At 38.1% G+C, this 23819-nt stretch overlaps 2 protein-coding genes across 2 annotated transcripts in view; both read left to right on the top strand.

Annotated features, from left to right (window-relative positions):
- Positions 1 to 376: 376 nt before the first annotated feature.
- dspa (desmoplakin a) lies at positions 377 to 18490 on the top strand. Its single transcript, XM_017310183.1, has 24 exons — positions 377 to 793; positions 1743 to 1827; positions 2008 to 2126; positions 2214 to 2373; positions 4346 to 4471; positions 5088 to 5147; positions 5262 to 5429; positions 5559 to 5663; positions 5753 to 5848; positions 5944 to 6069; positions 6287 to 6439; positions 6552 to 6706; positions 7309 to 7435; positions 7579 to 7765; positions 8267 to 8514; positions 8660 to 8841; positions 8934 to 9072; positions 10356 to 10549; positions 10642 to 10804; positions 11522 to 11605; positions 11690 to 11797; positions 12039 to 12137; positions 12293 to 14107; positions 14521 to 18490. Exons 1-24 carry the CDS (start codon positions 570 to 572, stop codon positions 17725 to 17727), a joined length of 8130 nt encoding a protein of 2709 aa, XP_017165672.1. The 5' UTR covers positions 377 to 569; the 3' UTR covers positions 17728 to 18490.
- A 1515-nt stretch (positions 18491 to 20005) lies between these two features.
- LOC103479558 (tensin-3) overlaps positions 20006 to 23819 on the top strand; it is a 41818-nt gene continuing 38004 nt past the window's right edge. Inside the window, exon 1 of the mRNA XM_008434056.2 lies at positions 20006 to 20380. The gene's annotated coding sequence lies outside the window, so the exon portion shown is untranslated. The remainder of the gene's footprint in view (positions 20381 to 23819) is intronic.

Consider the following 23819-nt stretch of genomic DNA (forward strand, 5'->3'; position numbering starts at 1 on the left):
TCAATTTGCACGAATTTCCCATTTTCCCCATGTTGAATGTCAAAACTTCTTCAACAGTGCACGGCAACAAGACCCACTCAAAAATTCTAATTGAGTTCTTTTTCTCTGTTGCTTAACATAGCGATACGAATTATAGAAGAAGGGGAAGTAAATAAATATGTCTATGCAACTGACAGTCTAATCTTGTTTAACTGATTAAAAATAAATTGTGAAACGTCAGATATACAGCTTGTTATTTCCCACACAGCTTTCATCGGTGAAGAAATGTGTTTATTTCCTGATAGGTCAAGGAGGCGTTGCTACATAAAATAATTTAACTTGTGAGTGCACAAACCTTCCCAAACATACCAGAGTCGTTTCGTAAACTCAGCAAGGTGTGGTTTCAGTCCAAAAAGCAGTTCGCTTCCGTCTATTCACAGAACACCATTATCTGCGCAACAGGAGACGGGGCGGAGGAAAGCGCACGGTTTGTCCGCTCTCCGGACAGCTAGAGCCGAAACAACCGGGGAAATTAACTAAATACACCGTATTACAACAGGGGGAGAAAAAAAATCCTAACTACGAGCAACATGAATCTATATGGCTCTGAGCCTAACCTGGCAGGACAGAGGAGTAACTCCCAACAGAACTTATTCGTCGGTGGAAACGGCTACCAGGAGTTCCAGTTCCAGCAAATGGACCCTGGATACCAAACCTACAGCAGGTCCTCCATGCACGGCGGCGGCGGCGGCGCCCGCAGCCGCAGCATGAAGGTCGTGACTACCCTCGGTGGCATTGGAAGTGGAGCACAGAGGTAAGTGCTCACATGTTGGACTCTTGGCTAAAAGGAAAAAAAAAGTGAAAAGAATACTTTCTTAACATCTTCGCATAATGTTTTAGGGGTATTAAGTATTGTCCGTTTATAAAGAACAGTAGTTTATGTAAGTATATAAGCCATGAAGCCAAAACAAGCTCACGTCCTACTTGTACAGTAACTACAATAATTTTCAATAAATAGGCATACAAACTTTGATGTTTGGATTATTATCGTATTTATAATAATTTCTGCAGCTGATCATGTCGTCAGATGAAGGTAAAAATGAATCTTAGTTTTATCATTCTTGATCTGTTGCACAATATGAAAACAAAAGTAAACTTAAGCACAGCCTTTTGTCCTTACAGAATGATGTCAGCTTAATTATGACAAAAAAGGCACCCATAAAATTAAAATTAATATTTTTCCTTTTTGTATAGTTACAGATAATTATTTGTTCATTGTGAACCTCTGGTGACCTTTGTGTGTGGACTAAAATTGCAAGTTTGTCAAAGTACAGTACAGAAATTACTCCATTATAACTTTTGTTGCTAAGCTTTTTACTTTAGGAAATTTTGACCATATGTTTTTGCTTTGTTTCAAGGTTTAAAAAATATGAAGCTTCGTAACTTACTTACTGTAATAAAACTGTGTATATCTTCTAGCTTTCTGTTTTTGTTTTTCATGTAGCTTTTGTGGTCCTTACTCAACCTTTTGCCTAATAACTGTAATGCATTAAAATCCAAGTTTGTCAAAGCTAATCAGAAACTTTATTGTAACTTTGTGGTTATCCTATCCTACTTTGAAAGCTTTGCACTSAATACTTTCTTTGATTCAAGCTTTAAAAATTATGACATTCAACAATCTACTGTCTATATTTTCAACGTCTGTCTCATAATTTAATAATATTAATTTAATCATAAGTCTATTCTGTTCTTCCCATGGTCAGTGTGCAAGGTATTCATCAAACGGCTGAAGTACTGTCAGAGCAATGTTATGCATTGTTGGAGAAAGCAAATAAGCTCATCGACATTGTAAGTATAACATATCAATCTCTAAATATCTAAAATATTAAAGCAATCGATTTGTCAAAGTTCTTGTTTCAACAAGACACGAATAGAGGATTTTCATAATGAGGTGTTGGTATTAGAAATAACCAGTATTATAGAAGTACAATCTTGCAGCGCAATAGAGTTCCTGTGGTTTCCTTTCAGGGAGCCCCACCAGCTGAAGCAGAGATGTGCCTGCTCAAGGCTGCGGAGAATATTGAGAAGCTGAAGGGCTGTGGCCGAGAGATGCAAGAAAGGCGTATACCATCTGATATTCCACAAAAGTAAGATCAGACATAATCTTTGTGTTGTCTGGTTGACGTCTGAGATTGTTTTATCCTTATCTGACTATTTTTTTTATGTCTCCACAGTGTTGATTTTTTTCAACAACAGTATTCTATGGTCAAACACAAACTTAGTGGGTATGGGACTATGAAAAGTCACAAAGTCAGTGTGAGCAGTGGAGGCAGTGTGGAGAGTGGTGGCGGGCGATTCTTCAATGACGCCATTGGCTGGATAACACAACAGAAGGTGAGTTCGGTTACGTGTGAAAATACTACAGTTTAATTTTACACATTTGTTTCCCATTTCTAAAGTAACCGTGAAAACATTACTCTTTATTGAATTTCTTGGCACTAGACGTGTTAAAAGTCTTGAAAAATAAATGTGGGAATTATTAACTTCTATATCCAGGATATGCGAATGAAAATCCAGTGAACTAGTTTGTACAGTTGTTTTTTTTTCTCTGCTATGCAAGTCAGAAGAGTGGATAAACTTCCCCTAGCATTCATCCTACCCTACTGTAACTGGAACCATCTGAACTCAGTGCCAAAACCTGATCCGGGAGTGAAAGAGGCTAAGAGAATTGGTGGAGGATTGAAACAAAGTAGTAGCTGGAGAGAAAAAAAAGGAGAGTTTGCTTTTGCATGAAGCTCACAGCGTTTTTTAAAGGCAACACAGCAGTGAAAATAAAGGAGTCATTGAAACAGGATAGAAAGTGGGAGTGAAGAAGTGCGATATGTTGCACTATCCTCTGAGTTGGTTTGTAAGAAACAGGGAAGCCCATTTGACCTGTAGTATGTTCATGGGAAAACGCCTTTCTGTTCGTTTGACTCGTCAACACTCCACCTTCCCGCAAACACACCCTGTCATTCTGTCACCACTTACAGCCTCACCCTTCTGAATCTTACCACACGCATTCCTGCCATTACCACGTCAAACTTTTATTATTATTTTCTTTTCATTCCCCAGCCTGTGTTCCTTAAGTTCAGAGCAGACAGATAACTTTTAGTTTGCACCGTTGGTTGTCAGTGTCGCATTTCAAAGGAAAATTTTGCTGATATTTCAAAGTGGCATACTACCTTTGTTGCTGCAAATTTGGTTTGTCCTGTGTAGCACTGGGCAAGTGTACACAAGGGGAAAAAAAGGGAGTGGCGAGCAAACAAAAGCCCTGACAGAGAAGGGTGAAAAAAAATGCAGAGTGCAGAACAGGGACGGGCTGAGGTTGTGTTCCTGGCTGAGCTCCTATCGAAGTTGAGGACTCCAGACAAGGAGGGCATAGTTGGMATAGTTTCCTGCTTACCAAAAACCTAATGATTATTTGCTGACACCTAGAGGGCAAAAAAGGAAAAAGAAAGAATTTGGGTCCAGGGATTCAATGTTACATCAAGTTTTGTTTAATGTCTTACCTGTAAGCATTTAATGTCTTACCTGTAAGCAGTTAATGTCTTACCTGTAAGCAGTTAATGTCTTACATGTAAGCAGTTAATGTCTTACCTGTAACCGCTCTGATGTGTTTATTCTGAGTTTTCAACAGACTCTCATGAGTAATTGCACCAAAACTGTTGCATTTAAACATTCCAGATGAAAACAAGCCAAAAAATGGTGTTAGCTTAAATAAATTGCAGCTTGTTTCTTTTTTTGTTAGTTTTTGCTAGTGTATTTCTGACTAGATATATTTACATGTTTTGTTCCCAACAAGTGTTTAACACAGAAGATTATTGGTAGCACATTGCCTCTTATCTCCAATACACTTCATAAATAATCGCAGGATTCTGTGTTGAAAGCTTCAAATGCAAACTTGATGATTACCATTCATAATGGTATTTGCATTAATGATCTTTCTGAGACTAACTAAACAAATTTGCGTTGGTCTCCGGGACCAACTAATCTCAAACTAGACTTACTGAACTGAATAAAATTACCAGACACACCAAAATCAAGAATTTGAAAATACAAACTTAATGCCACAATTAAGAAAAAGAAGTCACATTCAACGTATTACGACAGTTATATATTAAATGCTTCAAAGGATTTGAACAAAAAATAGCTGAATTATCTTTTCAAGAGACTACCTCGATTCCATTAATCATCTAAAATATTCAATTAGGGGATTTAATTTGAAAATACCCTAACACAAATTTTACTCACCTCAAAAATGTCCAAAAATACGAAAAGCAAGAGAAAAGTACTAATCATGGTATTGTCATTTTCAATTTGATAGCGCATGATTGAGACAGCTCCATTCGGAGATGATGCCAGCACCATAGAAAACCAAATAGTAGCCCACAGTAAAGCCCACAGCTCCATCCAAACAAACCTAGAAGTAAGGCGTGCCAAAGAMGAGCTGGTAAGTTATATTTCTTTACTTATATACCTATTTTGCTCACTGTTCTCTCACATAGGCATGGGTTGGTACTAGATTTTTACAAGCACGATTACCTTGAGTGAAAATACACTGGCAATAAATCCATAAACACTGGAGTTGAGCAAAAACACCGTGTTAACGTCATACAACATAATAGAAGTTTTTAATTATTTGGTGCTAGAATACTGTTCCTTTTTGCTGTCCAAGTGAATTGAACTGATTAATTGGTGACTCAGCGTGTTTGTTTGTTTTTTACATGCTTTACAAACTTCCTGCTTGTAACATGCCAACATAGTTGCCTTTGCAGTTGTAATAGGTAGTGCTTCTTTCATTTCCGCATGATGACTTTGATTTTTATCTTATAAGTGAGACAACAGAAGTGGCATAGGTAGGGCCAGCACTATGTTACTTTATATAACTGGAGAAAAACTCTTTTATTCCAGCACTATTGCCGACAACTCATTCGAGTTTCTTTTGGTTAACAAAAAGACTTTTCAAACCCTCCAAATATCTAKAACCAGCCYRTGCCTACTATTTAGTATGTTCCCCTGTTCGGTTTGTGGCTAAAACCTGGGCAAAATTGTGAACTACTTTCCAGATGACAATGGGCAATAAGTATCATTCCCACATCCTGGACCAAGAAATGGATACCCTCCAGGTAGAGAAAAACCCTTTCAGCACAAATAGTATTTTGTCAAATGTAGCATTTTTTTCTATTTCCCTATGTTGCAATTTTAATTCTATCCGTAAACRTGCCATGTGTTTGTCGTAGAAAATATCCAGCAATCGCATCAGTCAACTCCGTGACCTTCAGAGCATCATCGTGGACGTCTCTCAAGCCATCATGTGGGTCAATGGAAGAGAAGAGGAGGAGCTGATGTTTGACTGGGGAGACAAAAACATCGACCAGTACATACCCAATAAGCAGGAGAGCTACTCTGTGAGAATCTCAGACTGAGTAGTTTTTTTTTTTGTTGTTATTATTGTTATTGACATCTGTTGTAAATGTATCTGCATTGTTTATGCTGGGACAATTTTGGACTTTTTTATCTTTCTGTTTATACATCAGAAACTGATGAGTCAGTTGGAGGAGAAGGAGAAGGAGTTAAACAGGCTGAAGACGAAATCTGATGTCCTCTTGAACAACAACCACCCAGCCAAAGATAAGATCGAGGTAGTGGTTGTTGGCGTTTGGACTGCATTCTGATCAGTTATTTTAAAAATTTTATTTTGCGTTTGAATGAATGACTTGGCACCCTACAGGCCTACGTGGACACCCTGCAGACACAGTGGAGCTGGCTTCTCCAGATCACAAAGTGCATCCAAGTTCATCTTAAGGAAAATTCTGCCTACAGCCAAGTATGACTTTAAAGTTCCTGTTTGTTATGTGGAAATAGCACCTTGTATGTTTTCATTTAAACAAACCTTTTTTCCTTCTTTTTTTTTTCCTTCAGTTTTTCAAGGAGGCCAATGAAACATACGCAAAGCTTCAGAAGCAGCATGACACCATCAAGAGCAAATTCATATGTGACAAGAATACCCGTGTGGAGAACCTTATCGAACTCCTGAAAAATCTGGAGGTATCTTTGTTCTCCATTAATTGTAATTTCCCTGTCCATTGGACAAAGTAAAAAAAAAAAAAAAAAGTGCATGCCTCTTAAACTTGTTCGGAAAGCCTTTATCCTTTTTATCTTTTCAGTCTGGCTAGAATTATTTAGTATAGTTTTGAGCATGATTTGATTTCACAAAGTTACTGTAAAAAGTGCCTAAGCTAAAAATTTCTAATTTTCAATGCAGAGAGAGAAAGAGCGGATAATGGAGAATAAGAGGCAGGTCCAGAGTCTGGTCACCAAGTCGCAGTCCATTGTCAGGCTGAAGCCTCGGAATCCCGAGGAGAAAAGCACCAGCACCATCATGGTTCAGGCCTTATGTGACTTTAAGCAGGACCAGGTTGGACATATGAATCCTTCATCTCTATAATTTCCATAACCATACACAAAGCGTAACAAAGGTATAGCAAATGTAGTAAATCTCATTCTTTTTTATTGTTTTGTGTTTTCAGAAAAGTATATTGAAAGACAACCAGGGCATTCTGAAGGACAACTCTCAGCGCAGCAAATGGCTTGTAACAGGACCTGGAGGTCTTGACATGTGGATTCCCTCTGTGTGCCTGCTCATCCCACCGCCAAATCCTCTCAGCATTGGAATTGCTAAAAAGTAAGAAACTGCACACCTATGAGAAAGGAGGCGAATCAGATTTGGTGGTTAGGCTTGTTAAAATCTGTGCTGTGTTGTACGTAGCGATGGTTCACAGTGGATTTTTTTTTTCTCCAGAGAGCCTCTCCTCCTTCATTGATTTAAAACTTACAACCTCCTTCCCACTTCCCACACCTTATGTGACACTTTTAGCTCCAGTTCTTAAATTTTGTTCGTTTTAGAATATCCGCTTGTTAATTTCAGTGTAAATACGTTCTAAAAAAAAGCCCAATCTGCCAATTCCAATTTTGGTCGATTCTGATTTTTTTTTTTTTTTTAGAATGTTGTCTAGAATGTTGCTAATGTGACTTTTATTAACTTCAAACGTGTAGACAGTTAGTATTATTTATTATTCAATATAGTTTAATTCAATGTACACACTTGGAATGAGACAATGATTTATTTAAAAGCAGAATTTGCAGCACTTAGCATTTCATTGTCCTTTAATTATTATTCCTTTAATTATTTTATCCGTATCTGTGGTATTACAGTGGGCAGAAAATGTGTGGTTCATAGTGTAGTTCATATTACATATCAGGAATGGCTGTGTGTCCTTTTACCAGAAATGAGCAGTACTATGAAGCCATCATGGGCCTGTGGAATCAGCTCTTCATCAACATCAAGAGTCTCATCTCCTGGCAGTACTGTATCAGAGACGTCAACTTCATCAACTCCCTCACCATGAGCATGGTAAGACGTCAAGAATGAAATATTTCAAAATGAGCAAACACACATTTGGTGAAACTGAATTTTGAACTCCATTTATTGCTTTTGTTTTATCTGAGCCACTCTAGGTTCTCACACCCACCCTAACCTTCCTCTCTCTCTTTTAGCTGTCGAAGATGCGTCCCGACGAATACCGCGAGTTGATCAAAAATATGGAGATCCATTACCAGGAGTTCATGCGTAACAGCCAGGGTTCTGAAATGTTTGGGGAAGAGGATAGGAAGACCATACAGGGCCACTTTAACAAGGCTCAAGAGCACTACGATACTCTGATTGTCCAGCTTCCCAATTACAGTAAGGAGGAATTCTGTTGATTTTGCTTTGAACGCTCAGTTAATTTTTAGGGTATAATTGTAGAATAATTCAGACCATATAATGGAGCACATCATTAGAAAAACTCTTTAGCCTGTTTGACTGGCTAGCCTTGATTTCCTTGTTTTACAAATACTAACCTTGATTTGCATTTATTTTWTWTTTTTTCACAGCTGCACTTAAAAATATAGGAATAGTGATTTCAGATAAACATTAGTAACATGTTGTGTTGTTACTTCCATTACATAAATATTAACTGTTAATTACATTAGYAATCATGGATTATGTGAAACTGTGTTTTTTTTTATTGAAAGGTATAGTTAAAGAAAAGTTTACGCACTCGATCTGTCTTCTCTGCTTTTCCAAAATAACAATTGGGATACAAAGCATATTTCTGTTTTTTTGCTCTATTACTTAGTTATAAATGATGAAAATCTCAGTTTTTCTTGTATTAATTTTCATCTTTTTTACTTTGCATTGAAGGGGAAGAAGAGGTAAAGACTGAAAATATTGAAGTCCAACAGCAACAGCCACTGCAACAACAACAATACCAAGTCCCCGTTAAACAATCGACCAAAACCAACACTGTCATCAGCCTTTCGCTGCTTAGCAATCTGCAAGAAATCCGTCGCAGGCTGGAAATGGCTGAATCTGACCTCACTGACCATCTCCATATTCCACTTGGAGAAAACAGTGTGCATGAGTGCTCAGTGTACATTCAGAAGCTACACGTATGTTGCTTTTTTTATTTATATTGCAAATTACTTKAATGCAAATGTACAGAACTGATCAGAAGAAATGTCATAGCTAGTTTCATGACTAAAACATGTTGTATTTACTAAYTTTAAGTAAATGTCACCAYATGCTGATTTCCAGGGCGTGAACCAAGACCTGGATTCAATTTACAATGACTATATGCACCTAAGAGAAATGATCACAAAGCAGCTAAATGGGCTCCCTGCAGACTCAGAGCAGGCCAAGTTCCTCCGTTCCGAACTGGAGATAGTCAACCACAAATTGGGAGAACTGCAGCATCTTAATAAAGTCTACCTTGACAGGTGCAGTATTTTTTTGGCCAGCTGATCTGATCTGAAGCTAAAGTTAGGTTAGTCTTCTTACGTGCTTTTTTTATGTATTGTGTCCACAACAGATTGAATGCACTCAAGGACCTGCAACAAAAATTTCTCCAGGCTGAGGATTTTATTAAAGTTCACGAGATCCGCCTGATGGAGAAGGAGACCAGCTCCAATGACCCTCAAGAACTGGAAATCCATTGGAGTGCTCTGAGGGTATGAGGCATCTGTTTAGATACGTAATTTATTTTYTCCCTAGAAGTTTTAAACCTTGCTTTTTCTTAATATAWTAGTTACTCAGATGGGTTAGATCTTTTATTTTATTCTTTTGCAACTTGCCACAACAATGACACTKGATTAAAAGTTGTTGGTACTGGACTTTGTTTTACTGTTTGTGTTTCTTAATTATTTACTCTATATATTTCAGATGAATATCTTAAAAAGTATAGAATGTACTGCCTCTGATAATGTTCTCTATGCAAAACATAAGGCAGTAGTATTCAATAGTTTAGTATACAATATAAAATAGATAAAAATCTCAAAATTGTATGTCCTGACCATGAAAATAAAGTGGCTAACACGTTATTTGAAGGGGGTGAATAAGACTCATGACACTGTCATGAACATGAATAAGTCTTCATGAATATTTATGACTGTTGTCATAAAGCGCCATTCGGTAAATGATGACACTTTTAATACAAAGTTGACATTATTCAAAATGTCTGTTATGACAACTTAACATTAACCAATAATTCACTACTGTTTAAACTTTACCTTTAAATAACATAAAGTTACCTAAKTTTTAAAGTGCAATCAGTAATAGTTTTAGAACAAATTGATATCAGTAATGATTTCTTGGTTAATGTCAAGTTGTCATAACAAAGACATTTAGAATAATGTCAACTTTGTGTTAAAAATGTCATAATTTACCGAATGCCGCTTTATGACAACAGTCATAAATATTCATGAAGGCTTATTCATGTTCATGACAAGTGTTATGTCATGTTTATGATGGTGTCATGTCAGTCTTATTCACCCCCCCCTTCAAATAAAGTGTTACCATAAAGGSTTCTATATTAAGAGCAGTGTAACACTACTATTGTTGGCAGTWGTTCTAGTACATCTGCTACTACTGGTAATACTATTATTACTACTACTAGTAGTAGTAGTGGTAGTAGTACTACTCCTAATACTAACAAGTTATAATTTGGGAGATTTTAAGTCATACTTTTTTAAAGTATCATTAAATTTACTTTTATTTTCAGACGTTGCTGCGTTATCAATTTTAACCTAGAGAAAAAGACTTAGAACTTCTCAAAATCAAGTACTTTAAATCATAGTAAAAAAGTTTGGTTAATTGCCAAAATTAACTTTTGGCAACTTTTGGCAACTTTTGTGAAAGGTACAAATGTTTCCAAAACACAAACATTTGTACCTTTCACATTTAGTTGTAAAACCAAAGGATAGGAATGACTTTGCTATGTGAATCTCTATTACAGAGCATCAAGAGTGAACTTGATCAAAGACGGGATCTGTTGACTTCCATGGAGTCTGACCTGGCCAAAGCGCAGTACAGCAACAACCAGATTTCTGATTCTTTCCACAAATGTGATGTGGATTTGTCCAAGTACTCTGAGCTTATGAACCAGCTGTCCAATCGCTGGCGTCAAATCCAAAAGCAGATCGATATCAGGTACGACAAGGTTGTCTGGTCACAATGACTCATTTGTTATTGTCGGTAACGGGACTGAAGCATTCTTCCATCTCTTCCTCTTCCTGCCTTAGACTGTCGGACCTGGAAAAACAAAAGCAGCAGTTAACACAGTATCAGCAGGGAAGAAATTCGATGGAGCAGTGGATAGACAATACCAGGAAACGGCAGGAGACCCTTAAGATGRCCAACATCACTGACAGGCAGACTCTCACGGACCACATCAACCAACAAAAGGCATGCTTTTCCATGTTTACCGAAACTATAGTAACAAATGTTTGAAGGGGGTTTTCCATTTGAGGGAGGTGTGTCGGCTCAAGCTAAAGTCAATAAGGGTTACTTCAGACTAGCTGTAAATCAAACTGATTATTTTATTTGATAAGACAGTATGCATCATTTATAGTGTGTTTATTATTTCCTACTCAAACTGACTAATGTCAAAAATAACACAAATATAAGTGTCCAATTCTATGTAAGTATATAAAACCCAGTGAGACATGTAGTGGTGTTAGACTAAGAACAATGTGTTTGATTCATTGGTACAAGCTCAGGAGAATATCAGAATCGATTATATGATAAAGTAAAATGAGGTAAACACATCTTAGAAGCATGGTGAAGTAGAGTGACATAAATTTACTTTTGGGATCATCTGTGGATGATAGCTTCCAAGCTCAAAATCAGATTGACTCCTGAATGTCAGTCTGATTGTGATCAATTAGAAATGCAAATACCTGTGAGCAGATGTGTGTTTTATAGTGCAGCATTCATAGAAAGTGCAGGATAATTACAATTTAGGGAATTTAGAGTATATGTAGTAGGGGGAATTGTTTAAATGTGTCATGTTGTTGCACAAATTTAAATAAAACGCCACAAACCAGAAACAAGGTTATCATATGCAAAACTTCTGAATTTAAAGGAAACATTTTTCCATTTTTTTGTTGTTGTTTTGAATAGACTCTTCACAATGAAATCAAAAACAGGAAGGACAGACTGGATGATGTGCTGAGGAATGCAGACACCTGTGCTACCTCCATAAAGGTAATTGGTTTGCTTCTTCTTGAATTTCTGTCTTGATTGAAAGCAAAAAAATTGTATAAATAACGCTGGCTTTGATGTTTTTAGAATTACGAGCTGGAGCTGGCTTCTTACAGCTCAGGACTGGGGACTTTGCTTAATGTCCCAGTGAAGAGAACTTTGCTTCAGTCCCCTGCATCTTCTGTCCGAAGAGAAGTAAGCAGCAACATTMTTTTAAAATAATCTCATAACTTTGGATTTTCATATTAATTGTGTGATCAAATTTAAGAAATATATTCAGCTTCTAGATRCTACATTTAGAAGCACTCGTGCATTTTGTAAAATGTGTGCATTCTAAATCACGGTTTATTCACCAACTAAAAATGACATTCCACACAAATGAAAATGATTGATTGGTTTTTAACAGKGGTATTTATAATCTAATTATTGTCCCAAGGCAGGTGAACTTCAGACACATTACATCGAGCTGCTTACCCGCTCCAGYGATTAYTACAAGTTCCTGGGTGACTTGGGGAAGAACATAGATGAGCTGAAGGTTGGCATCAGATTTTCTTTGTACAACAATTGTGCAATTTCTTTCTATATATGGAATGTCTTTGTTAAAGCTACTTGTCATAGAGACTAYATTTACATGAACAAATAGGTTTGAAATAAATYTGACTAAATTCGTCTTCCTTAATCTGTCATCAGCTAAGAAACACCAGRATTGAGTTGCTAGAGGAGCAACTGAGGCGTCTACARGATGAACTTGAAGATCAAAAACAAAAAAATGGTTCTTTGGAGGGTATCTTATCCAACTACAAGATGGAGCTCAGTCAGGCTAAAGATGAACTCATTTCAGTACAAGAAGTGAAGAGAACCACAGTAATGCAGGTTAACGCTGCTAAAGAGAGCCTTGGTAGCACACAAGGCCAGATGCAACTTGTAACTGAAGAACTAAGCCGCGTTAAATATCAGCTTGAGGAGGAAAAGAGGAAAAGAATGCTTGCAGAAGAGCGCTTCACAAGCCACCAACAAGAGTGTGATGCATCAACTCGCTCCAGGATGCAGGAACTGGATGCCATCAACTGGACAAAGATAAACCTGGAGAAGTCGGTGAAGGATAAAGAACATGAAATTGAGAGACTGAGGATGCAACTGGAGGAGGAAGAAAGGCGTCGTCAAAAAGTCGAGTCAGATATATCAAAGGTAAGAACACAGTGCACCCAGGAGATCAGTCAACTCAAACAGACATATGAGACAGAGATCCAAGTCAGCAAGACCACCATTCTGAAAGTGTCCCAGCAGAAAGATGAGGATGCAWCACAGTTGAGGCTGCAAGTTGACCGGCTCATGGAYGAGAAGAGAAATCTGGAAGAGGAGCTCAGGAGACAGAGGCAGTCCATCGCTGTCATTGAAATGCACAAAAGCAAGGCAGAGCAGGAAGCCAGCCAGCAGATGGCCTCAGTGAATGAAGTGACAAGGATTCGCACTAATTTGGAGYTGCAGCTGAGAACACTCCAGCAGCAGAGAGATGAAGAAAACCTGAAACTACAGGAATCCAACAGAAACAGTCAGGAGAAATCCMGGCAAATCAGTGAGCTAACAATTAGTCTGCAAGAAGAGGAGAAAAAGAGGAGAGCCCTAGAACTGGAGTTCGGTCAGCTGAAGAAAGCCAAAGCAGAACTCGTGGAAAAGAACAGCGCTTACCTTGAGACAATTAACACACTTAAAGGGGCTGAGCAGGAAATCCACATCACCCGAGTGGAGTTGGAAAAGCAGACCAGTGAGAAAACCAAGGCAGAGCAGAGTTCTGCCAGGCTTCAGAGTCGTATCAGGGAACTTCAGTGCTCTCTGGATGGGGTRGAAGCTGAGCTGAACAACCAAAAGAAGGTGACCCAAGAGGAGTTCACTCGTCGTAAGAGAATGGAGGCGGAGTTAGAGAGGATGACACGTACGTGCAGAGAGCATACCACTACAATCAACTCACTGAAATCAGTTCAGATAGAGGTCACAAACACTGGGAGAAAGTATGAGCAAGATACCAAGGCTYTCCAAGAGAAACTGGACAGGAGCTTAAGGGATTGCAAAGTCACCAAAGAAGAACTGACAGCCGTGACGAATGAACTCAAAATACTAAAACAAAAACTCCAGCAAGAGCAGGTGCGGGTTCATGAGCTCAACCAGCGCAACGAAAGYTTGTACAAAACCATAGAAGAGAAGAGCCGCCAGCTCAACGAATACACCACAGAGATGGAAAAGCTGAAGACTCAGACACAGAACCTTACCAAAGAGAGACTGAGGTTGGAGGAAGAGCTGAGGGGAGCACGACAAGAGAGAGATGAACTGAAGTTTAGCAAAGGTGCCATTGATGCAGAAAGTGCCACTCAGATCTCAGCTTTGAATGTCCAGCTTCAAACGAGCTCCAAGAGGACATCCGAGCTCCAGTTTCTCATCAGTGACCTGACCAAGGAGAGAGAAAAGCTTAAAATGGAAATAGAAAAATTCCAAAAGCAGTCAATTGAGGTATTTTCGATCACATTGAAGGATAATATACTCATATCACAAACATATTATTTCCTTCTTGCATGTTTTATTGTGTGTGCTTTACGACTTATCCTGATTTAAACGTACCCTTATAGTRTATGTCACTACTTTTAGTTACTTTGTTGAGCACAATTTTCTCTTACTCACAAATTTTTCCTCTTATCTGTGCCTCTAAATGAGTTTCCTCAATAATTTCACAGAATGTTACTCACRGTTACTTTTACCATCATTACAATCACACAATGAACTACAGTAGCATGTCTAGAAATGTGTGCAAGGTTTTCTAACTTATAGATTACACAGAACTGCACGCAATACTGATATGCTGTCTTTTGAACTTCATACATGGAAGTTAATTACATTATAATGCTCTTTCTCTTATCTTTTCACAGACTTCCAAGTTGGCACATGACTCCCAAAGCAAATATACTGACCTAGTGCTGGAGAGGGACAGCTTGCTCTCCAAGCTTAAAATGCTGGAGCAGGACAAGAACCGTAATCAGAGATTAGAAGAGGAGCTTGGCCGCATCAAGTTCTCTCTGGAGACCGAGCTTCGCAACAAACAGCATTTGCAAGATGAAAGAGATTCTATCCATAAAGAATTGACCTCTATGAAGAGCCAGTATGAGACCAGAGAATTCCAGATTAGACAGAGCGAGTCAGACAAGGGCAAGGCTGACCGAGAGAGGCTAGCCCTTAACAATGAGATTGAGAGGCTGAGGAGGGAGTTGTACACTTTGGAGGAAACATATAAGAGACGTCTCGGGATCTCAGAAAAGGAGGCATCTGATCTGGCTCTGAAGAGAGATGCCCTAGAGAGAGAGATTCTTAGACTGAAGAGACCTCCTACATTTAACATTCAGACCCAGACAGATGAGAAAATCATGACAATTGATCCATCAAAGCTTGTGTTCAATGGTGTGCACCGAAAAGTCACAGCCCACCAGCTTTGTGACTGTGGTATAATCAGCAAAACTACCTTGGAAATGCTGTTAAAGGGCAAAAAGACGGTGGAGGAAGTAGCTGTGGACATCCAGGTTAATTTAAAGGGCACTGGCATTATATCTGGAATGAAGACAGGTTCACAGGGAAAAATGCCGTTCACCGAAGCCAAACACAAGAAACTCCTCAGCCCAGAGAGTGCCATCATGCTGTTGGAAGCTCAAGCAGCAACAGGCTACATTGTGGACCCTGCATTTAATGAGAGGATGCCAGTAGATACTGCCTGTTCAAGAGGGATTGTAGACACAGAAGACAGAGATGTTTTATTGAAAGCTGAAGCCGCCAGCACAGGGTTCAAGGATCCATACACCGGCAAGGTGCTGTCTGTGGGACAGGCTTACAAAAAAGGTCATGTTGACAAAGAAACTGCCATCCGGTTGCTCCAGGCTCAGGAGTCTGTTGGGGGCATAATAGATCCTGTGCTGAGTGTATATCTTCCAAAAGATCTGGCCTTGGATCGTAACCTCATAGATGATGATCTTTACAGRGCTTTGAATAAAAAGCCTGCCTCCTACCTGGACCCAGCGACAGAAGAGAAGATCACATATACTGACCTTAGAAGGAAGTGCACAGTCGAACCAGTGTCTGGTTTGCTCCTGCTCCAAGGTCCAGAAAAGCCCATGACAGTTAAGGGTATCCGTGGGAATGTCTCTGTCACAGAGCTAGTTAAGTCTGAGCTGCTGAATGAAACTGACGTGCAAAAACTCAACCAGGGTACACTCACTGCAAAAGACATTGAAGACAAGCTAAAGTCATATCTCTTTGGCTCCACTTGTATCGCAGGTATCTATGATGAGGTCAATGACAGGATAATGCCTTTCTATCAGGCAATGAAGGAAGGACTGTTAATGAGAGGAACCACCCTGGAGCTTCTTGAAGCACAAGCTGCATCAGGCTTCATTGTTGATCCAGTTAACAATGTTTTCCTGACAGTAGAAGAAGCCACCAAAAGAGGCATTATAGGGAAGGAGTTCAAGAGTAAGCTCATGTCGGCAGAAAGGGCAGTAACTGGATACACAGACCCAACAACAGGCAAGACAATCTCTCTCTTCCAGGCTATCGCAAAAGATCTTATTGAGAAAGGTCATGGGATCCGGCTGCTTGAGGCCCAAATTGCCAGTGGTGGAATTATTGACCCAGTCGAGAGCCACCGCATTGACGTTTCTGTTGCCTATAAAAGAGGATATTTTGATGAGGAGATGAAAGAGATCTTAAGCTACGAAGGAGATGACACAAAAGGGTTCTTTGACCCAAATACCAAGGAGAACCTGACATATCTTCAACTGAAGGAGAGATGCATCACAGATAAAAAAACAGGGTTAATACTTCTGCCCCTCAAAGACAAGAAAAAGGCTCAACAGTCAAAAGAAAGTCGCACCAATGTGCTCCGCAAAAGGCGTGTTGTAATTGTTGACCCTGACACAGGGCTGGAGATGTCAGTCAGGGAGGCCTACCATAAGGATCTAATTGACTATGAAACGTTCCTGGACTTGTCAGAGCAAGAATGTGAGTGGGAGGAAATCACCATCACAGGATCAGACGGCTCAGCACGTTTGGTTATTGTGGATAGAAAAACTGGAACCCAGTATGACATTCAAGACTGCATAGACCRTGCTGTCATTGACCAAAAGACGTTAGATCAGTACCGTGCTGGAACACTAACCTTGACTGAGTTTGCTGACAAAATTACCAGCAGAACCAACAGCACTGAGATGACTATTGCAGCCAGCAGTGTTGATGACATGGTCACGTGCAGCAGCCCCACCCAAGCCACACCATCTTCCCCTACTGTTCGTAAACGCCTCAGCAGCATTTCAATTACAGTCTCTCCCCCAGGAATGTTTGATGACCAAAGTCCTGTAGCAGCCGTATTTGACACAGAGACTTTAGAGAAAGTAACCGTTACCGAGGGGCTCAAAAGAGGCATCGTTGACACCCTTACAGCACAAAGACTGCTRGAAGCTCAGGCTTGCACTGGTGGGATCATCAACCCTGCAACCGGTGACCGTCTGTCAGTTGAAGATGCCCTCCATCAGAGTATCATTGATACCTCCATGGCTGGTAAACTAAAAGCTTCTCAGAAAGCCTACATTGGTTTTGAGGATGTGAAAACYAAACGAAAGCTCTCTGCAGCTGAGGCAGTAAAGGAAAACTGGCTACCCTACGAGGCAGGCCAAAGGTTTTTGGAGTTTCAGTATTTGACAGGGGGTCTAATAGAACCACACACAGGGCGTCGTGTCAGCATTGAAGAGGCCATCCGGAAAGGCTGGCTAGATGGTAAAGGGGCACAGAAGTTGCAAGACACTCGCAACCATCAGAAGAATTTGACTTGTCCAAAGACGAAGCTGAAGATCTCCTACAAGGAAGCCATGGACAGCTGCATGGTGGAAGAAAGCAATGGAATGAAGTTGCTGCAGGCCTCTTCTGTGTCCACCAAAGGAATAAGCAGCCCTTACAATGTGTCCAACCCAGGATCTCGCTCTGGTTCCAGGGCTGGATCTCGCACTGGCTCAAGGAGTGGATCTCGTAGAGGGAGTGTCGATTATTCCTCCAGTTTCTCCTACAATTTCTCCTCCAGCAGTACCGTCTACAGTTGAAATATTATCTCCTAATGCAAATAAAACAACTGCTTTATAGTTTTCCTGTTTTTATGGTGTTTTTTTAGTTAAATGTAGCTGGGTTTTGTTAAAAAAATGTAATCAGTTTTTTTCATTTGTATATGATTTAAATGTTTGTGATTTTTCAATAGTTTTGGTTTTCATTTTAAATGCTGACTACTACTGACATCCTTGTCGTCCTGATAGAAATTTACCTTGGCTTTGTGGTAAAATGAATTTCATTTCAGTTTGTTGTATTTTTTTATTTTTTATTTGGTTTAGGTTCCAATTAACCTCTTGAATATTGCTTTTGTTGTTGTTTTTTGGGGTTAGGTTTTATTGCAGATTCATTCATGTTTTTAGATAAATATTTTATCTAGAGTTATTGATGTTTTGTCCAAATAGAAAAAAACTAACTATGCTAATTAACCATAAGCTCTTGCTATCTAAATAGTTCTAATTTTTTACATTACATTGCATTCTTACTCCTCTTTTGACAACACTAATGCTCTTCATAAATGATRCACCCCCTTTATGTTATTGGTTTATTGCAATATATAATTAGTTTTTATTTCTTTTGTTTTTAATATTACAGTTAACACTCATTATCCCTTGGACCTACAATTGATTGTTTTGGGAATTTTTTAAAATCAGAATTTATTGCAACATCGTTAATGTATTTTTTTACAGCATATTCTTCTGTTGTTACTATAAAGACTATCTGCAATATTTAGCATAATTTCAAATAAAATTGTMATTGAAAGTTCCATTGCATATTTTTGCATCTTTTCACACTTCTTACATATTGATATACTCAATGTATCCAAACATCAATAGACATACAAACATTTTTTGAAGTTTAATTTTCCATCTTTGAAGAACTCTGTTTTAAATTGTGTCATAAGCAGAAATACTATCATCAGAAGTATTAAAACAAAACTATGAATCAACTCACATAGAGTTAACAAAAGTAGAACTTTTCATTGCCTTGCTGCAAATCATACTCTCAAGTAACCAAATGCTGGCTCTATTTAGCTTGTGAATAAAACAAAATTTTAAACATTCAGTTTTACATCAGAAATACATAAGGTAGGGCAAGTGTTTGTTTGTTGCCACCATTCCTACTGAAGACAATTCAACAAGACTAAAAAGAACATAGATTAAAAATAGAATAAAAGCAAGAAATAATGMAGCTTGAGAGGGAAAAAAACACAATAAAATGCAAATTTCAATCAAACTATTAGTTACGAAATAGCAAATAAAYTTGTAAAATTATAGTTTGAGAAGCATACACTAATGCTTCCAGTCTCAATTTAAAATAAACAGCAGTTTCTGTACAGTTTCACAAAAATGTAAAGTACACTTGTTTCACAAAAATGTAAGGAACATAGRTTCATTTGAAAGACCACAATTATGTTGAGTATTGAGCATGCTTGATCCATGACTTCTTTTGCTAGCACATTTGTATTAGCATCTTCTTTTGAGAGTTGGATTTTCTTAAATCTAGATCACTCCACAGAGTATTTTTTATTTTACATTTTAATAAGTACYTTTCATACCAAATGCCTTGTTTTCTTCAAGTAGTGATAAAATTATCAATACATATTATGTGCCTAATGCAAAACTACATCAGACACAGGCACATGTCTACAGTTTGTTAATATAAGACTTAATTGTCCCAATATGCTGAATCTTCTATGTCATTTAGAGGTCAAGAATAATTATGAATATATGTTCATGTTTGAAAGTACTTTAATAATACAATACATAAAAAAACAAACAAGACTTAAAGACTATTTCAACTAYAATATGACATTTATAAACAGCATTTGACAGCATTGGAGTAAAACAAATAGTACATTAAAACAATATCTGATGAATTTAGTTTTTATACTAACACAAGCCATACGTGTCTCACCTTTTTCTGGTTCCCATATTCTCCTTTCTCTGCTCAAAAACAAACAGAAATAAAAACATGGCTATTTTACAGGAAAACTAACAAATATTGTATAGCGGGTATAAAAGCTGCTGCATAAATAACAGACTATCTTAAAATACAATGTGTCATAAACGTCGATAAACGAGTAGATTTCGTGTGTGGATAAACATTCTATTGTAGTTTTTAGGGTCTCCTGTGGGGGTTGGCTACCAGGAGAGAAGTGATGGTGAGAACACAAATGAAGGGAGGCCTCAGAGAGGGGAGGTAAAGGGAAAAGGGGGCGGGAGTTAGAGGAAAGAGCCTTTGCGGCGCAGTGGGAGGAATTATTCCCTTGCCAGAACTTGTGGCRGCTTCAGTGGCTACCTGGGCTGGAGGAAGTGAACTGAACAGAATCAACAAGAGGAGCGGAGGTTCAGGAACCAAACAAGGACTTCCATTTTATCACCGAGAAGGGATAAAAAAATAAATAAATAAATTAAAAAGAAGCCAAAGAGAGCTGCGGATTCATTTGAGCGAAAGTAAACCCACCGAAGGGCTTCGGATCACCCCGAGATCACATTCCAGCAGAGCAAAATGAGTCTCTCACCCCGCACTAAGCTTGCATGACGGACTGAGGGCTCTTTGGACTTCAGTGCACTTATTCTCTGTCAGCAACTTTGACTAAAAGAATCCAAATCCTGAGGGGGGCGGAGGAAGAACGCTTTTCCTTAAAAGGTAAGTCACATTTTAGGACTCTTTTTCTTGGCAGGGAGGGATTTCAAGACGCATTGGTCAGTAATTAAAGTTAAAGGACTTCCTGACTTGAGTGGTTTATTTTAAACTTTTCCGTGCATCTATTCAGCCTTTTGCTCAGTCACATTGGGGAAACTGGGCTATGTTCTCTTCATGCTTTAGAAATGTGTGTGGGCCAAAAGTGGGTTGTAAAGTCAAAGAATTAAGTCATCAAAGCTGTATGTATGTATGTATGTATGTACGTATGTATGTATGTATGTATGTATGTATGTATGTATGTATGTATGTATGTATGTATGTATGTATGTATGTATGTATGTGTGTGTGCGTGTGTGTGTGTGTGTGTGTGTGTGTGTGTTTTACATACTGTAAAAGTGCCAATGAAAGCAACTGGAGTCCTTTCAGCTTGGCTGGACCTTATGTTTTTAGTCTACAGTGAATTGTATTTCTTACTGTGGCTGTAATTTGGGGTTTCTTGCTGTTTTGGGTTATGGTGCACCATTATAATGTGAAACATATGGAATAATGCTTGTGARTGACTTGCACAGACAGAAGCAAAAGGCAATACATTCGCTTTTGTTGCTTGGCGTCTTCTGCCAGGGGGTGTATCGTGGAGGCAAACAGATTTAGCCTTTTTTTTTGCTTAAGGTACAGCTGCTTTGTGGTATTTGTGTCCTGAGGGCTCTGCTTCTAAGTCAGCCATTGTTGATGACATGTACAAGTGTGCTTACATCACAGCAGCTACAAACTTTTTTTTTCACCTAGAGATCAGACAAACACCTGCATCTACACCCTTTTGCAGACTTTTTCTTTAAACCAGCAAAAACCTTTGCTGTACTAAACATTTTACASATGAAGCTCTTTCAGGATTACCCTCACAGAAAAAACTTATGATTAAGGGAAAAATATTTTGGAACAAAAGTAAAGCTTTTRTTTTATTTATTTCAAAGATGTTGTGGTTCCTGTTTTGTGTTTTCTGACATGAATACATATGTCTTGACAAAAGAAACACAACATGGTTGTAGAATATGRWTTTCTTCTGTATAGTTTTACAAAACACAACGTTTGAAAGGTTCATTGAGGAAACAACAGGAAAATTGTTATGTCAGTTCAGGTTGATGCTATTACAACAGATATAAATGGAATAGCATTTATAGCATGTAGTAAAGACTATGCCAAGTAACATTTGAGTTTCAAAGAGTTTGGCTTTACATGTTTGAGCTCTGATAAACCCCTTGCCTTTGATGCTGACTGTCTTCATGACTTCTACAAGTCTAATCTTAATCTGTTTATACTTTGTTTAAATTACTCTGACTAGTTTTTGTGCATACAMAATGAGTAAATGCCAGTTTCCATGCTTTAACCCTGAACAGATGGTATTCAAACTTTTTGTCAGATAGACCACAAAGTACTTGCAGCCCACACAAATATTTTTCCTAATTCAAAGTAAGAAATATTGAAATTGTTATCTGTTCAAATATAAACTAGACATGCAATATTCATAGAAAAATTAAGAAAGAAGAATCATTTTAGTCCAAAAGCTATGTTCAACTCACTGTAGAGCAACAACATAAAAAATAAGCATGTAAATAAGTAAGGGCATACAACTGCAAAACTATTGTGGGTTATAGCATTCAAGAAAAAAAAGTATTTCTTCTTTTTTTNGCCTTTGATGCTGACTGTCTTCATGACTTCTACAAGTCTAATCTTAATCTGTTTATACTTTGTTTAAATTACTCTGACTAGTTTTTGTGCATACACAATGAGTAAATGCCAGTTTCCATGCTTTAACCCTGAACAGATGGTATTCAAACTTTTTGTCAGATAGACCACAAAGTACTTGCAGCCCACACAAATATTTTTCCTAATTCAAAGTAAGAAATATTGAAATTGTTATCTGTTCAAATATAAACTAGACATGCAATATTCATAGAAAAATTAAGAAAGAAGAATCATTTTAGTCCAAAAGCTATGTTCAACTCACTGTAGAGCAACAACATAAAAAATAAGCATGTAAATAAGTAAGGGCATACAACTGCAAAACTRTTGTGGGTTATAGCATTCAAGAAAAAAAAGTATTTCTTCTTTTTTTATTGCTTGGTGCATGCATTTAATTTTAATGTGCAGAAATGTTTTTTTTTTTTCTGCAGCCATGTAAAAACACGAGTAAACATTTTTAAGGAGAAATTTGAATAAAACATGAATAAAGATGGGTGTGTGGAAACAAACTACAGTTGATCTCATGTGATCACTTGTCTCGTGCCATATATGTTGTCACCAGAGGCATGTTGGAGTGGAAGCTTATTCACAAGGAGGATATATTTATCTAAATTAAATGCAACAAAATAGCTCATGAACTCGAAAAACTGATATGTTTTCTACAGTTAAACTAAATCTGAAGTGAGTTTGATTTTTAAAGAAAAGCTTGGCTGGTAGCTTTAAATAAGTAAAAGTATGTTGCCTTCCCAATAAAAGAAGGGTGTCGACTTTTTTTTCTTACTGATAACAGATCGCAATTATATATACAAGCAACAGCTGAATGAATTATTSCGACTGTGTGGGCTGCCATAGGGTTGGCATTGTGTACTGTAAACAACACTGTGATTGCAGAATGTGACGGAGAACCAGAACATTACATTTTGTCACTGCTTTGCTGCTGCAGGCAATTTGGTTAACATGTGTAAGTCATTAGACAGAGTGGAGATTGTTGAGAAGAAAGAGGAATGAAAGCAATAAAGGGGCAAAGAATGGCAAGAAAGAGCAAAATGAGAATAGCGGCGTGAGAGTAGGAACCTAATCCGTTTTGGAACGCATTCCACCATGACCTTGAGATAGAAAATGGTAATTAGGGAGTACTTGGGGAGGTTCCGAGAGCGCACATATCTGCTCTCGGAGCTGAGACCGCTGTTTTTATTCAACATGGCTTGTGAAGAAAAGTCAGACAACTACATAGTTTCAGGCTTGCAGAATAAATGTGCTAAAAATACTGCGYACCCACTTCTTTGACTTTTTTTTCAATTGCTCTCATGGCTTGTTTATTTCAGTTCTTCAAGCTTGAATGGGTGTCAAAACCACAGCATAAACATACAGAGGCCCTGACAGGAAAAGGCCAGAACAAACTGTGGCCTTGTCCTTCTCTCTGCTGTTACACACCAGCCTTGCCATGTCACAATGAGCATGGTACCCCGCAACATCAAAAAACGGAACAAAAATGTAATCTCTGTTTAACTATGAACAGAGATTAAATTTGAAAATAAATAAATAAATAAATAAATAAATAACCTCATCATTTTACGTAGCTTATGGACAAAAATCATAAAACAAATGTTTTATTCATTAAAAACTTCTGCCATTTGATTTGGGTTCTTGGCTAGTAAGAACGCTTATTTCTGCAGGACATATAAGGAGAAATGTCATCCAC

Source organism: Poecilia reticulata, linkage group LG17 (genome assembly GCF_000633615.1).
Source record: "Poecilia reticulata strain Guanapo linkage group LG17, Guppy_female_1.0+MT, whole genome shotgun sequence".
In the NCBI taxonomy this organism is placed as follows: Eukaryota; Metazoa; Chordata; class Actinopteri; order Cyprinodontiformes; family Poeciliidae; genus Poecilia; species Poecilia reticulata.